The following is a 16,942-nucleotide window of genomic DNA, read 5'->3' as shown; positions in this document are numbered from 1 at the left end:
CCCCCCCCCCTTCAAAACTGACGTTTGGCTATGTGCCTGGAGAGGATAATGCAGTACAGAGGAGACAGAGAGGAAAAAAGGATTTAAAAAAGGTTTAGACAAGTTCCTGGAGGAAAAGTGCATAGTCCGTTATTGAGATGGACATGGGGAAGCCACTTCTTGCCCAGGATTGGTAGCAGGGAATGTTGCTTCTAACTGGGTTTCTGCCAGGTACTTTTGACTTGGATTGTTCACTGTTGGAAGCAGGATACTGGGCTGGATGGACCATTGGTCTGACCCAGTAGGGCTTTTCTTATGTTCTTATGTAATACACTGCTATGGGAGGGAGAGGATAATACACTGCTGGAGGAGGGGGTGGGGGGAAGAGAGAGAGAGAGAGAGAGTGCCATGTCTGGTCACCAGCACAATGAAGTAATTCCGTTGATTCTAATTTAAAAAAAAAATTGCTTTCTGTATTTTCAAATCTTACCCAACCACCTCAGAGGTTAACCTTGAATATGGGTTTCTGCTGATATCTTAGCCCAGTATTTTCTTTCTACGGTAACTTCTTTGCAAGCTTCCGGCAACCTCAAATGATTCGGAACTGGGTTCTATACCATTGACCTCTAGCTCTTCGTGGACTTCTTTCAATGTATCGTCCTCTGATGCACTGTCTAAATCCTTTGCAGGGCTGCATTTTACCACTTGTGCTCTGGATCCTGTTCCATCAGCCTGGATTAAATTACCTGTCCTTGATCTTTTACCACTTCTCCATCAAATTGACGTGCATAGTCTGCTTGAGGGTCCTTTGTCAGATCCACTTAAGATGGCTATAATTCACCCTGTTGTAGAAAAATCAGGATCTGAGCCCTGAGTTCCTGAAAATTACAGACCCATCTCTAACCTCTCCTTTCTAGCCAAGATCATTGAGCACACGGTCTTTCTTCAACCGCAAATACGTCTAGAGTCGACTCTTGCCCTTCATCTACACCAGTCAGGCTTACAAACTGGTTAAGTACAGAAACCGTTTAACTTCAATACCGATTGAAGCCTCCTTGCGCTAACGGTCTCTCTCAATCTCTCGGCCAGTCGTAAGGCTTGCATCCCTTGGTATATCCAGCACAGCATATAATTGGTTTTCCTCATTTCTTCATAAGTGCACCTTTAGAGTTTTTATTTCGGATAAGTTATTGGAACACTGTTCTCTCCCTTTTGGGGTCCCTCAGGGACAGAAGCCTGCACGACCGCATTGGTGATCTGCAAGGGCAGGCTTCTACTACTACTTAACATTTCTAAAGCGCTACTAGGGTTACGCAGCGCTGTACAGTTTAACAGATAAGGAAATTCCCTGCTCAAGGAGCTTACAATCTAAAGGACAAATGTACAGACATGGAATGTTGCTAGTGGAGGAGTATCCTAGTGGTTAGTGCATCGGACTCTGATTCTGGGAAACTGGGCTCGATTCCCACTGCAGCTCCTTGTGACTCTGGACAAGTCACTTAACCCTCCATTGCCCCTGGTACAAAATAAGTACCTGTATATAATATGTAAAGTGCTTCAACTGTAATCACAGAAAGGTGGTAAATCAAATCCCAGCCCCTTTCCCCTTCTACAAAAGGTTGCTTACATTCTGAACCTAAAGTCTGGCGTTTCAATAGCAAGTCTAACTTTACGGGCCTTAGGTTTAAGAGTGGCATAAATCTAGTTTAGTGATTATATCCATCCCCAAATTAAAATCCTCTGCTGGTCTGAATATAGACTCTGAGCATTGAGCACTTAGCCTTCCCGTCGTGACTGAGTTTAGCCATTGGGCTAATTTCTGCTGGTCTATGCTGCAGGATGGATAAGGAGAGTCCAGCTGTTGCAGTTGTAGGTTTGGCGTCGCTGACCAGACGCTGTGGAGCAGCTAAAAGTCAGGAGCCAGATTCCCAGTAGGGCAGTGCTTCAATTCCCTGCCTTAAATTGTAGCTCAGGTTTTATTCTCACTATGCTGCAGTCCACCTCTGGTACTACTACTACTACTACTTAACATTTCTAGAGCGCTACTAGGGTTACGCAGCGCTGTACAAATTAACAAAGAAGGACGTTCCCTGCTCAAAGGAGCTTACAATCTAAAGGACGAAATGTCAAGTTGGGGTTCAAAGTAGGAAATATTAAAAATCCAACGTGTATGTACAAATTCCTATTTAAATATAATATTCTGTCTCTAATATTCTCAGCAGATCACAATATCACATATGATAGATTCAGAAAAATTAATTGGCAAGACAATTTTACATGTGTTCCCACAGTAATACCTTTCCTGATATATAGAAAGGATAAAAAGAGACAGAAGGTACACAGAGAAGTCTATCATCAGAACTAATTTGAGGTTCTGGTCCTGGCCTGCTTTGTCTCAGTCAGGTCACATTTCTAGCCTGGTGGCAGGACACATCATATCTTGCTGCTGGAGCTTCTGTCCCCCCCCTCACCCCCCCAGGATTATATAGCATTTTCCTGCTTATTCTTTAGGAGGTCTTTGTAAGTACACGAGTACATATATGTTGCTATAGTGGGACAGACTGAAGGTCCATCAAGCCCAGAATCCTGTTTCCAACAGTGGCCAATCCAGGTCACAAATACCTGGCAAGATCCCAAAACAGTACAATACATTTTATGCTTCTTATCCTAGAAATAAGCAGTGGATTTTGCCCAAGTCCATCTTAATACTGGCTTATGGACTTTTCTTTTAGGAAGTTATCCAAACCTTTTTTAAAAACCTTCTAAGCTAACTGCTTTTACTACATTCTCTGGCAACAAATTCCAGAGTAGGTAACTGCTTTTATCACATTCTACTTTAATTGCACGTTGAGTGAAGAAATATTTTCTCCAAGTCGTTTTAAATGTATTACTTTGTAGCTTCATTGGAAAGCGTAAAAAGACGCGTCACATCTATCCGTTCCACTCCACTCATTATTTTATAGACCTCTATCATGTCTCCCCTCAGCCGTCTTTTCTCCGAGCTGAAGAGCACTAGCCACTTCAACCTTTCCTCATAGGGAAGTCGTCCCATCCCTTTTATCATTTTTGTCGCCCTTCTCTGTACGTTTTCTAATTCCACTATATCTTTTTTGAGATGCGGTGACCAGAATTGAACACAATGTTCACGGTGCGGTCGCAACATGGAGTGATACAAAGGCATTATAACGTCCTCATTTTTGTTTTCTATTCCTTTCCTAATAATACCTAACATTTTATTTATTTATTTATTACATTTGTATCCTGCGCTTTCCCACACATGGCAAGCTCAATGCGGCTTTCTTAGCTGCCGACACACACTGAGCAGAGGGTTTCAACGTATCATTGATGATGAGACCTAAATCCCTTGATTTCCTCCATTTGGTTAATCTGTTATCTCTGATATTTTGCATAAAACATTAGGAAATGCGTTTCCTTTTCTATTTCTCCAATATTGCATTGCAAGTAGACAGTCTGGCTTCCTAAGCTCCAGTTCGGTTTGTCTGCATTTTTCTGTTCCTAGTCTGTGGTCATTTTTTCTTTATTTGGTGGAGGTCTTTGTTTTGGGTATATATGACATAGGTCAGGTAATTCTGCTAGTGTATAGTTTCTATGTGGGGGGGGGTCTGTGACAGTCCTGCTTGTTTTGTATTCAGTGAGGGTTTCTCTGTGTTTTGTATGTGTGACTGAGGTCAGGTATTCTGGGGGATCTGTAGCAGGCCAGCTTGTTCTGTTTTGGATCTGGGTCTCCCAATAGGAGGATGTCGATGTTCCAGGGCTTGTTGCAGTGTTTGGCTTCTCTGTTTTTTTTTTTCACAGAGAGGGTTGTCACTGTCTGGGGTCTGGGTGTTAGTGTTGGTTTGGAAGGACGGTGGTTGTGTTGCTGTTATATTGAGATGAAACTAAAATTTGAATACTCTCTTTTGTATTGTAAGGGGAAGTGTCCTAATTCTGCTCTCCAGTGTTATTGGGGTGTTTCTTTGTACACAGAGGATCTGTTTGCAGCACTGGAGGTGCGGGTTTTCGATTGGGGTCTTGTCCCATTCTGTTTGGGTCTGGGTTAACGTCAGAGCCCAGAACTCACTGTCGAATGATACACATCAAATCATTTTAACTGTAGTTTAACTGGGGTAGAGGGGGTTATGTTTGTCCAGGGTTTCTTTGTTGCATATAGAGCTTTTTCTTGCTTTTTCTTAAAGCCAGTTTAAAACTCCCAAAGTGCTCAATCTCAGGCCACAGTCTATATATTCTAAAGCATCTTCCAATTGTGTTGGAAGTTTTTAGTCTTTTCCTGGTCTGTTTAAGGGGCCTGGGATATATTCTCTTCTGGTAGAGCTCTGGGATGGGGGACAGAATGACCTACAATAATAAAAACCAGACAAGACTGCTGTAGATAGGCAGAGCCAAAGCTCTGTTAGGTTAAGGTGTGTTCACAGAATGCAGCTTTCGGGGTGACTCCTGGCCCTCGTCTGCACTCTCCCAACAGTTTCAGCTTCCCTCTCTGCAGGGTGAGGGCAGTTAAGTGCTCTGGGAATCCTCAGGAGCATGTCGGGCAGTGCTGGAATTTCACTCTTATTCCAAAGAATTCTGGGAACTTGTCAATGTGACAAACTTTAAAAGACAGCATTAAAGATGCTGGGGTGTGTAGTCCTGCAGGGGGTTACTGGGGTCTCTGCATTTCCTGCAGTTAGTGTTTCTGAAAAATTCTGAACTTGAAGTTAGGGAGAGTAAGAGGTAAAAGAATCATTTTCATACAGAAGTGCAGGTGAAATATCAATCAAGTAGAGTAAAGTAATTCAAGAGAGGCCTGTCTTTGTACGGTTGCAGGAACTAGAAACTGGACTGCTCCCTTGCTGGGGCTGTGTAACTGAGTTTCTGTGCAGTCTTCTCCCTGGAGACTTTCCTCTTCCTCCCCTCAGTGCCCCCTGACTCAGACCGAAAGCAGAAGTGAACCTGTTAAGGTCGCCCCTCCTCTCCCTCAGCCCCGGTTTACTGCCGGTTCCTCCCCCACAGCCCACACAAGCTGCCTGGGCTTTGCCTTTTGTCTCTTACAAATGTTTTTTTTAATGAAACATTACTTTAAACATCAGTGCAGTGTTTCACATCACATGACTGTGACCAAAACAAGCTTCATGTGAAGATGATGGTGCAGAGAAGGGATCCCATGACCCAGTGGTGTGCTGGAGCAAGCTTTCACAGGCTCTCGAGAGCCGTTTGTTAAGTTTTTAAGAATTTTGGGAGCCGGTTCTCTATGGCTACTTTAACAAATGGATCCCAAAATGTGGGCTTGAGCCCCTCCTGAATTCTCTTTTACTTTGCTGGGGAGAGAGAGCCCCCTGTTAACAATTTACCAGCACACCCCTGACCCAAGGTTTAGGTGATGGATGCCAGAACAGCTCTGGCGCTCATCTTGCGGAGAAGGATTCTGGAAGAGGTTGGATGAAAGGAAGTTCTGAAGGTGTTTTGGAGATATGTGTCAATGATGCATTTAGAGGCAAATGGTTCTAGAGTAGATTTCATTTCACAAGAAAACCTAGTGGCCTTGATTAATTTCTGGAAAAGAGCTGTTATTGGAATAATTTCCATGACAACGGGTTATAGAGCAGCTATCGTAGTAAACACCACTATGATAGCTCTTAAGGTTGCAGGTGTCACCTATATGTGGGTACAGTAGGTTTTGATGGATTTTGGAGGGCTCACACTTTCCACCACAAGTGTAACAGGTAGAGTGGGATATGGGCCTGGGTCCCCTTCTCCACAATGCACTGCACCCACCACTAGGCTACTTCAGGGACCTGCCTGGTGCACTGATAGGACTGGCTGTAACATCTGGTGCTGTGATAGAGCCTGGTATGTACTGTTTCTTTCACAGCTTTGTGGGGTGAGAGTGGGGTCAGTGACCTCTGGGGAGGGGGGGGGGGGGTTCATGCCTTAATCCACACTATCCTCATTTGGGTTCCAGGGCTCTGTCCTCTCCTGGTTCTCCTCTTATCTCTCCCACCATACCTTCAGAGTACATTCTCATGGTTCTTCCTCCACCCCCATCCCGCTCTCTGTTGGAGTTCCTCAGGGATCTGTCCTTGGTCCCCTTCTTTTTTCAATCTACACCTCTTCCCTGGGCTCCCTGATCTCATCTTACAGTTTCCAATATCACCTTTACGCCGACGACACCCAGCTTTCTCTCTCCACACCAGACATCACTGCGGAAACCCAGGCCAAGGTATCGGCCTGCTTATCCGACATTGCTGCCTGGATGTCCAACCGCCACCTGAAACTGAACATGGCCAAGACCGAGCTTATTGTTATCCTACTAACCTACAAATGCACTCGATCTGCAGCCCCTCCCTACCTCTCTACCCTCATCTCCCCCTACGTTCCTACCCGTAACCTCCGCTCTCAAGACAAATCCCTCCTTTCAGTACCCTTCTCCACCACCGCCAACTCCAGGCTCCGCCCTTTCTGCCTTGCCTCACCCCATGCTTGGAATAAACTCCCTGAGCCCATTCGCCAGGCCCCCTCCCTGCCCATCTTCAAATCCTTGCTCAAAGCCCACCTCTTCAATGTCGCCTTCAGCACCTAACCACCATACCTCTATTCAGGAAATCTAGACTGCCCCAACTTGACATTTCGTCCTTTAGATTGTAAGCTCCTTTGAGCAGGGACTGTCCTTCTTTGTTAAACTGTACAGGGCTGCGTAACCCTAGTAGCGCTCTAGAAATGTTAAGTAGTAGTAGTAGTAATCCCTCCAGTGGTCATTCATGATTGAAACAGACCAAAACATCTAACTTTTATCGCTGGACATTTTAGCTTTGTTCCATTATGGCAGAAAAACATCCAAGTTTTAGGAACGCCCAAATCTCACCCCCAACATGCCACGTTTTGATTTGGATTCACTGCAGAGAAAAACCTCTCAAATTTGAGTTTCAAACATTGCGATTTGGACGTTAAACGAGCCTCATATCATACTGACTCTCAAATCTTCATCCTGTTTGCACATCAAGTAGAGGCTTCTACAAACATATATGTTTTCTTAATCTGCTATATTACTGACAAAAAGTGCACATCGCCAGCCAGTTTGTTCCATAACACAGGTCCAGTTATGGACATTGCACTGTCACAGAATAGTGAACCCCTTGGCAGCACTAACTGATGACTGACGAGTCCCTGCCACTCTCAGAGGATGAGCCGGATCATGTAGCTGCAGGGCTTGCTTAAAATATGCAGGACCTTCGCCAGTCAAGTCTTAAAAATAAACATTCACACTTTAAGTTGTGGTCTATACTGCACAGGGAGCCATTGCAAAGCTTTCATTGAACGAGTGACAAGATCAGTCCAATGCAGACAGAACTAAACTTCGAACAACAGTCCTAAACCAGACCTAAGTATCATAGGCTTGATCGTAGCTGATAAGAACAAGTCTGAACCGCCTTGGCAACCTGGGCTTTAAGACTGAGCTGCGTCTCCAGTCTCGCTCCAAGACTCACACTAATTTCTCACTAGAATGATAACAGTCTTGACGTTTCACCGGAGCCGCATCGCCATCACTAGTGCCCTCTACTCACAAACATCCTTTCACTTTCAGCTAATTTCAGAGCCAGTCTGCTGTCACCTACAGGCAGATGATCAAAAGCAAACGCCGGCGCTAGAGGCTGTTAGCGCCATACTAGCGCCGGTGTTTGCTACCGCCCCATGATCATAGCCGTCGAGCGCGTGAAACAACACGCTTGAGGGCTCTTAGCGCGAGTAGCATGCAAATGCATGCTAATCAGCGCTTAACGCATTCATCCCCAATGATCAGCATCCAGCGCGCCAAAGATTGGGTCGCTGGCCACGACAAACCCTATGCCAGCTCGGAGCTGGCATTAGGGTTTGCGGATCATTGGGGAGGAATGGTGAGCCCTGTCCAGCATGCATTTGCATGATGGCAGGCCCCCATTCCCCCCTACAGCAAACCTGCCAGCGAGGGCAGTTGAAGACATCCAAAATTTGGACGTTTCTGTGACGGGGCAGTCGAGGACGTCCAAAATTTGGACGTTTCAGCAATGGGCAGTTAAGGATGTCCAAAATTGGATATTTCTATGAGAAAGACGTCTTTCTCATAGAAACATCCAATTTTGGATGTCCTTAACTGCCCATTGCTGAAACGTCCAAATTTTAGATGTCCTCAACTGCCCCGTCACTATACCTCCGACACCCCCTGGAAATTTGGCCGTCCCTGCAACAGGGCAGTTGAGGACATCCATCTTCCGATTTAAAGATGGGCGTCCTTTCATTGGTCTCCAGCCCAGACCTGTCAAACAAGTGCGGAAGGATTGTGCTGAGCGCATGCTCAGGCACAATTCTCCTGCACTTCTACCCCATGATCAGAGATTTGTTTTTATTTTATTTTATTGCATTTGTATCCCACATTTTCCCACCTATTTATTTTTTTGTTACATTTGTACCCCGCGCTTTGAAGGCTCAATGTGGCTTACAGAGTTTGGTTATGACATAATCATTCCATGTTATCAGATACAATTAGTATTGTACAAAGATTAGGTAAGGGAAGAGAGGAGGGAGGTGTTAAGTAGGATAGAAGGTGGACTTTAATAGTTGGGTGGATTAGTGAGGTAGTTTTGTAAGGCTGTGGGTTCTCTTTGTAGGCCTTGTTGAAGAGATGTGTCTTCAATGATTTGCGGAAGTTAGTTATTTCATCAATAGCTTTTAGGGCTGTAGGTAATGCATGCCAAAACTGCGTGCTCATGTAGGAGAAGGTGGTGGCATGTATCAGCTTGTATTTTAGTCCTTTACAGCTGGGGAACTGCAGATTGAGAAATTTGCGGGATGATCTTATGGCGTTTCTGGGAGGCAAGTCCACAAGGTTTAGCATGTAGATTGGGGCATCTGCGTGAATGATTTTGTGTACAGTCGTGCAAATCTTGAACGTAACGCATTCCTTGAGTGGGAGCCAGTGAAGTTTCTCTCTTAGGGGTTTTGCACTTTCATATTTAGTTTTTCCAAATATGAGTCTGGCGGTGGTATTCTGGGCTGTTTGGAGTTTTTTGATAGTCTGTTCTTTGCAGCCAGCGTATAGTGCGTTACAGTAGTCCAGATGACTTATTACCATTGACTGTACCAGGGTACGGAAGATATATCTCTGAATGAAGGTTTTACTCTTGAGTTTCCACATGGAGTGGAACATCTTTTTCGTTGTGTTCTTCACGTGAGCATCGAGTGTGAGGTTTTGGTCAATGGTAACTCCGAGAATTTTTAGATTTTGTGCGACGGGGAGAGAACAGTATGGTATGATTATGGTGGAGTAGTTGTTTTTGTTGTGTTGTGAGGTGAGCACAAGACATTGTGTTTTCTCTGCGTTGAGTTTCAGCTGGAATGCATCTGCCCAGGAGTGCATGATTTGGAGGCTTTGGTTGATCTCGTTGGTGATTTCGTTTAGATCATGTTTGAATGGGATGTAAATCGTGACATCGTCTGCATATATGTAGGGATTAAGGTTTTGATTGGCTAGAAGTTTGGCTAAAGGTATCATCATTAGGTTGAAGAGAGTTGGTGATAGGGGGGATCCTTGGGGAACTCCACATTCAGGTATCCATGGGGGTGATATGTCCGCATTCGTTGTTACTTGGTATGATCTTGTGGTCAGGAATCCTTTGAACCATTTGAGAACTGTACCTCCTACTCCGAAGTATTCTAGTATATGTAATAGTATTCCATGATTAACCATGTCGAAGGCGCTGGACATGTCGAATTGTAGGAGGAGTATGTTGTAACCAGTTGCAATTGCTTGTTTCAATGAGTTCATTGCAGATACTAGTACCGTTTCGGTGCTGTGATTTGACCGAAATCCTGATTGGGACTCGTGCAGAATTGAGTGTTTATTTAGGTAATCAGATAGTTGTTTCGTCACTATGCCCTCCATGAGTTTGGTTGTGAGCAGAATAGATACTGCTGGGCGATAGTTGGTTAGGTCCATTGTGCTTTTCTTAGCATCTTTTGGCAGCGGAGTAAGTACGATGTTTCCTTTTTCCGCGGGAAAGAGACCATTTTGAAGTCTGTGGTTTACATGATTCGTGAGGTCTTTTTTGAATTGTTTGGGGACGGCTCTTATTGGGCTAGTGGGGCAAATGTCTAATTTGCATTGTGACGGCGTATTTTCCGAGCCAATGTGAGATAATTATGCTGCTTAAATTTGCATGCATTATCTCTGATCATAGGTTTAATAGCGCCCCGTGCTGTTCCACGCTATTTTAGAGCGCTGTTTGGAACAGCGCGGGGCTTTTGATCATCTGCCTGCTAGTGTCTATACAATACTGCAATTTCACACGACCAGCCACAAAATGTTCATCCAAAGGGAAAAAAATAGTTGCACATCATCAGTGCATATTCAAATCCCTCAGTACATCAGATTATGTGCACCGTCTCTGTACGAGCTGGAAAACGTTTCATGTTCGTTGGAGTTTTATGAAGCAATCTGTACGTGGAAAGTATGTTTTGCAGGCTGACAAGGGCCCCTGTGAAGTTTGTATATATAAACAGTGTGTTTAGTTTTTACCCGATTGCTATGTCAGTGTTCTTGGAGATTTAGTTTTGGCCGAAGTTGCCATGTAGCTGCACATTTTATTCAATGCACATTACACACATGTATTTACACTTTCATCAGAGCGGGTGTGAGAGCATTTGTGAACTGCTGGAAGATTTATTCTAGGAGTCTGTTTATAGAGGCAGAGCTCCACCTCCACCTTTGTCTTACATACCCCTAAAAACAAAGGGCAACCCAAATATCAAGCACCCCTGAAATTCAGCCCCACCCTGATCTCTCATCACTGAAAGCTTCTGACCCTGACCTCACCTGTCTTCCCTCCTTCACTGGCAGAACCAGCAAAAGGCACGAGTCACTAGATCTTAAACATCTCGCTAGGGTCCTGCGTGCGCTGAAGAACCAAAGCTTTTAAGCAATGATTATCCTCACACCTGCTTTCTCCAGCTGCTGCCTTTATAAAGTGAATAAATGTCTTTAAAGTGAATAAACACGTACTTGCAGAAAAGGATATTACCAGTGCTGTGCCGCAAGGTTTCGGTTCTTGGGCTGGTAATTTTTAACATTTTTGTAAGTGATATTGCTGAAGGGCTGTCTGGTAAGGTTGCCTTTTTACAGATGATACCCTGATGGTGTGGATAACGTGAGGAAGGACTTAGCAAAAGTTGAGGAATGGTCTGAAAGTTGGCAAATTAGATTTAGTGCTAAAAAATGCAGGGTCATGCATTTGGGCTGCAAAAACCCAAGAGAACAGTACAGTTCAGGGAATGAAGAACTCTTGGGCATGAAAGAGGAGTAGGACTTGGGTCCGATCATATGTGATGATCTTAAGGTGGCCAAACAGGTAGAAAAGGTGATGGTGAAAGCTAAAAGGCTGCCTGGGTGCATAGGGAGAGGAATGGCCAGTAGGAAAAAGGAGGTGATGATGCCCCTGTATAAGACTCTGGTGAGACCTTATTTTGAATATTGTGTACAAACTTTCAAAAAGATATAAGCAGGATGGAGTTGGTCCAGCGGGTGGCTACTAAAATGGTCAGTGGTCTTCATCATAAAGCTTATGGGAACAGACTTAAAGATCTCAATATGGAAGAAAGGTGGGAGAGGGGAGATATGATAGAGACATTTAAGTACCTATGTGGCTCTGTATTGTCTACGTAGGACACTACAACTAGAATGTGGTGTATTTTATGTGTACCTAGAACAGTCACTCTGTATTGTATATGTAGTACACTACACCTAGAACATGGTGTCCTTTGTGTACCTAGAACAGTCACTCTGTATGGTATACGTAGGACACTGCACCTAGAACATGGTGTATTTTATGTGTACCTAGAACAGTCACTGTGTATTGAATACATAGGACACTGCACATAGAATGTGGTGTACTTTGAGGCATATTTTCAAAGCACTTAGCCTTCCAAAGTTCCATAGGTTTCTATGGAACTTTGGAAGGCTAAGTGCTTTGAAAATATGCCTCTTTGTGTACCTAGAACAGTCACTCTGTATTGTCTACCTAGGACACTGCAACTAGAACGTGGTGTATTTTATGTTTACCTAGAACAGTCACTCTGTATTGTATACGTAGGACACTGCACCTAGAACATGGTGTATTTTATGTGTACCTAGAACAGTCACTCTGTATTGAATACATAGGACACTGCACATAGAATGTGGTGTACTTTGTGTACCTAGAACAGTCACTCTGTATTGTCTATGTAGGACACTGCAACTAGAACGTGGTGTATTTTATGTGTACCTAGAACAGTCACTCTGTATTGAATACATAGGACACTGCAACTAGAACGTAGTGTATTTTATGTGTACCTAGAACAGTCACTCTGTATTGTCTACCTAGGACACTGCAACTAGAACGTGGTGTATTTTATGTGTACCTAGAACAGTCACTCTGTATTGTATACGTAGGACACTGCACCTAGAACATGGTGTATTTTATGTGTACCTAGAACAGTCACTCCGTATTGTCTACGTAGGACACTGCAACTAGAACGTGGTGTATTTTATGTGTACCTAGAACAGTCACTCTGTATTGTATACGTAGGACACTGCAACTAGAACGTGGTGTATTTTATGTGTACCTAGAACAGTCACTCTGTATTGTATATGTAGGACATTGCACATAGAACGTGGTGTATTGATATATAGGATATTTTTTGCACAGTAACCTTGTCTGCAGCAAGTTTGGTCAGAGGCAGCAAGAACACTATGGCGTCTCGTATCGGGATGCGGATGCAGTTAATGCGGGAGCAAGTGCAGCAAGAGGAGCAGAGGGAACGGCTGCAGATGCAGCACCTGCAGTATATACAACAACAGCATCTGCCAGTAACATCCTCTCCTGCCATCAGCACTCCCGTGAACTTCCAGCCCCCTCCTCAAGTGCCCTTGGAGGTCTTAAAGGTGAGTCTTTATTTTTCTCCATTCAAGAACAGCCCGGGGCATCACTGGTGCAAATAGTTCACTTTTCACTATGGGAGCAATTTTGCAAAGGTTTGGTTTTTTTTTTAACATATAAGGGCTTGAATAGAATTCTCTCAGACAGGGATTAAGCATGTATTTTTATGCGACCTGCATGTAGGTGTGTTCTAAGGCGGAGGAGGGGCAGAGCACAGGTAGCATCAAAATTTAAAAAACACAGGCACGAGCTTCCCACTTGCCCAGGTTATTATCTAAGATCCCTTCAGCTGAATAAGTGCAGTTAAGGGGCTGAAGCTGACTCTTGCAGTTCTGTCTCTTGTTTATGATTCAGGTTCAGACACACCTGGAGAACCCAACATCCTATCACCTGCAGCAGTCTCTGGATAAGAAGCTTCGAGACTATTTCTCTGATACATATGGGAATAAGTTTGCATCACAAGTTAGTTGCTTGAGGCCTCCCACGAACTCGCCAGCTGCTGCTGCTGTCTCTTCATCAGGCCTGAGTAGCAGCCATGTCATCTCCTCCTCAGCGGGCAACAGCGCCCCCAACAGTCCAATGGCGATGCTGAACATCCGCTCCAATCCCGAAAGAGAGGTCAGAACCCGGTACACGAATGAGGCGGGACTTAGGGGGGGAATTCAGTGAAACTAACTAGATGTGGATCTCAAATCAGTTCTAGAAAGTATTTTTTTTTTCAGTTGAGGCATAATTGAACGCTCGACTATGCTGCCAGAAAATGTGATGAAGGCTAGAACCATAGCTGAGTTTAAAAAAAAAAAGTTTTGAAAAGGACAAGTCCATTAACGGTTTACTCAACTGAATAGTCTTACATGGCTCCGTTTCCAGCTTCAGGAATACAGTGGGTTTCTCTGCTAGGTTCTTTCAAGGGCCCCAGACTGGCTGGGCTCAATGGCATATTCTGACCCAGGAAGGCATGTCTTAGCTTCTTGAAAAAGGAAGCTGGAAGGACCGTGTTGGGGGATCTGTAATAGAGACTTGGGGTAAGAATATGCTACCTATTCTCATTTTCACTTCTGCAGTCCCACTTTCTGCCAGCAGGAGGTGTTGTATGGTGCAGGAATGCTGACTATGGGGGGTGGGTCACAGCATTTTTCTGTAGGAGGTACCAGAGGGAATGCTGCAGCAGTGTTGATTGTGGGGGAAACTCATGGTTCCTATAATCCCTGCCTTATATCACCAGGAGGCAACTATAAATAATGGTGCAAGAGGGTCTGGGTGTGAATAACCAGAAATGGATCTATTCTTTGGGATCTTATTTTTTCTAGGATAAGCAGCATACATTGTATTGTACTGTTTTGGGATCTTGCCAGGTATTTGTGACCTGGATTGGCCACTGTTGGAAACAGGATGCTGGGCTTGATGGACCTTCGGTCTGTCCCAGTATGGCAATGCTTATGTACTTTTTCGACTGCATACTGCATACATGTGATTGCCCACAGTTGGAACACAGACACTGGGATTAATGGTTCTTTGGGCAGACCAGTATGCGCATTCTTTGTGTTCTTGGGGGTGGTAGGCTCCTACTTCCTGCAGCCTCTTCCAGCAGGAGACATCACTGGGGATGATCCAACATTTCGGACTGTAAAGGGATCACAGGTCTGTAGTCTCAGTGTCTCCCAGGAGAGGGAGCTGGTTGGAATGCTGGATGAGCTCAGGGGCGAGGAGGGGGATGGAGTATATTCTAGAAGGTAGTCAGGATAGACTTGAGTAGGCTGTATTGATGCTGCTGCCCTCTGCTGGTGAGTCAGACTTCAACGCTTTGCTTTTCTCTGGCAGATGGATGACGTTATTGATCACATCATGAGTTTGGACGATGTTTTTGGATTCACAGATCCTGCTGTCTCCATGCCTAACAATGTAAGTGTTTGCAATCACTACCTGTCTTCATGTGTGTTTACATGAACATATGTTTGTGTATAAATATGTATCCATATACCTAAATCTGTGTGTGTGTGTGTTTCACGCATGTTTATGGGCTTTTATAACTAAGAAGATATGTGGACGGAGATGGGTGGGTGAGTTTCCTTGTTATATTTACTTCTTTTGTTGGTAATACCTGTTTATAGAAACTGATAAGAATGATTTAAATATAATTATGTCACAGAGGAAGATTTGCAAATCTATGATTATTGCTACACTAGCAGTGGGAGCTCATCTCAACACTTGCATTACGCCATAGAGCACCGCCTCCTGGTGTTTATAAAATGTAATTCAGTAATGTGGAAATATTTGTGCCCCAGTCCTGCTTTCCCCATTGCTATATATATATCACACTGAATAGTTTCTGAACTGTAAACATATATGTAATATTAGACAAAGAAAACCTGAATAAATACATGACATAGTTTTTACATTATTATGGGACTCTTTTCCAGATCAGCAGTAAGCCCAACGCGGGCTTCCTGCTCACTCTACCGGGACTGCCGCCGATGGTCGTCCCACCCCGAGCACACGCCATTTCCAGGGGTAACCCGGCGGTAAGGGGTGAGAGTAAGGACTCCCTGCTGCACGGCATGTGGTGAGAGTTCTCTTACCGCATGGCCATGTGGGACTGGGGGATTTTTACCGCTGTGGGAAAAAGTGTAAGCCACATTGAGCCTGCAAATAGGTGGGAAAATGTGGGGTACAAATGCAGCAAATAAATAAAAAGGGCCCCTACGTCATTTATTTAAGGAACAAAGCTATGCAATATCCATATCGCCCCTGTGATAAAGTACTGGCCCCTTACTTCCTCAGTCAACCAACTGAACACATTTAATAATTAGATTAACTGCTTGATTGTAGCCAACCTTGCTCAGTCTATATATTGAACCTTTCAATGAGAAGGAAGTAGTCACCACAAGGTTTCTACAAGAAAACGATGTCATGATGAAAGGAAATTCCAGAAGAGATGAGAAAAAAAGTTGTTGACATATATCAGTCTGGAAAGGGTTACAAAGCTATTTCTAAAGCTCTGGGACTCCAAATGAAGATGATGTGAATCGTCCCAGGAGTAGCCGGTGTGTCAAAATTACTCCAAGGGCACAGCAACAACTGATCTGGACCGTCATAAAACATCCCAGAAGATCCAAAGAACCTGCAGCCTCAACTAAGGCTTGCGTTCAACTCCACAAGAAGAAAGAGACTGGGCAAAAATGGGATTCATGGGAGAGAAGCAAGGTGGAAAGTGCTGCTATCTAAGATTAGCATCAGTTCTCTTCTCACTTTTGCAAAAATACTCCTGGATGATCGCCAAGACTTTTGGGATAATGTTCTATGGATAGATGAGTCAAAAGTGGAACTCTTTGGACAACACACAGGTCCCATTATGTCCGATATAAAACAAATACAGAATTCCATAGTAAAATTCTCATCTCAACAGTCAGACATGGAGGTGGTGGTCTGATGATGTGGGGGATGCTTTCCTGCCTCAGGACCTGGAAAACTTGACATCATCAAAAGAACCATGTATTCTGAACTGAACTAGAAATTCTTAAGCAGAATGACTGAACTGGGAAATTCAAATTTTAAATCTGAAGCTGGCTTAGAAATCCTGGGAGTCTTCTTGAATAGCACTTTGACACTGGAGTTACAAGTGAATGCAGTTATTAAAAGAACGTTCACTTTATTAAGAAAACTACGGAGAGTAAGAAGTTTCCTTCATTCATCAGCATTTCGAATAATAGTGTGGTGTTTATTGCTATCTCAATTGGATTACTATAATATAGTCTAAATAGGTTGTCATTACCTTCTCAAAGGCTTGCAAAAAAATATGGCAGCCCGATTGATTTACTCATAGATATGACAGAATTACATCTAGGTTTATCGACCTTCATTGGTTGACTGTAGAGGCGTGTGTTCAATTCAGATTTTGTACAATGATCTTTAATATAATATATGTGAGGGCTCCATTATATATGCTAAACCCAGATGGGAATGGGATTGATGCATCACTTGTCAAATCTTTTTTAATCAGGCCGGTGGTGCCCAGGACAAGT

At 43.9% G+C, this 16,942-nt stretch overlaps 1 protein-coding gene across 2 annotated transcripts in view; it reads left to right on the top strand.

Moving 5' to 3' along the window:
* TFEB (transcription factor EB) overlaps positions 1–16,942 on the top strand; it is a 41,924-nt gene that overhangs the window by 9,793 nt on the left and 15,189 nt on the right. For both annotated transcript variants that reach the window (XM_030220772.1, XM_030220771.1), the window contains exons 2-4: positions 12,690–12,925; positions 13,275–13,538; positions 14,742–14,822. In XM_030220772.1, the coding sequence (XP_030076632.1) occupies positions 12,734–12,925; positions 13,275–13,538; positions 14,742–14,822 (537 nt within the window). In that variant the 5' untranslated portion in view covers positions 12,690–12,733. The remainder of the gene's footprint in view (positions 1–12,689; positions 12,926–13,274; positions 13,539–14,741; positions 14,823–16,942) is intronic.

This window comes from Microcaecilia unicolor, chromosome 12 (genome assembly GCF_901765095.1).
Source record: "Microcaecilia unicolor chromosome 12, aMicUni1.1, whole genome shotgun sequence".
NCBI classification, from domain to species: Eukaryota; Metazoa; Chordata; class Amphibia; order Gymnophiona; family Siphonopidae; genus Microcaecilia; species Microcaecilia unicolor.
Note: the sequence above shows the minus strand (reverse complement) of the source record. Positions and strands in the feature narration are given on the sequence as shown.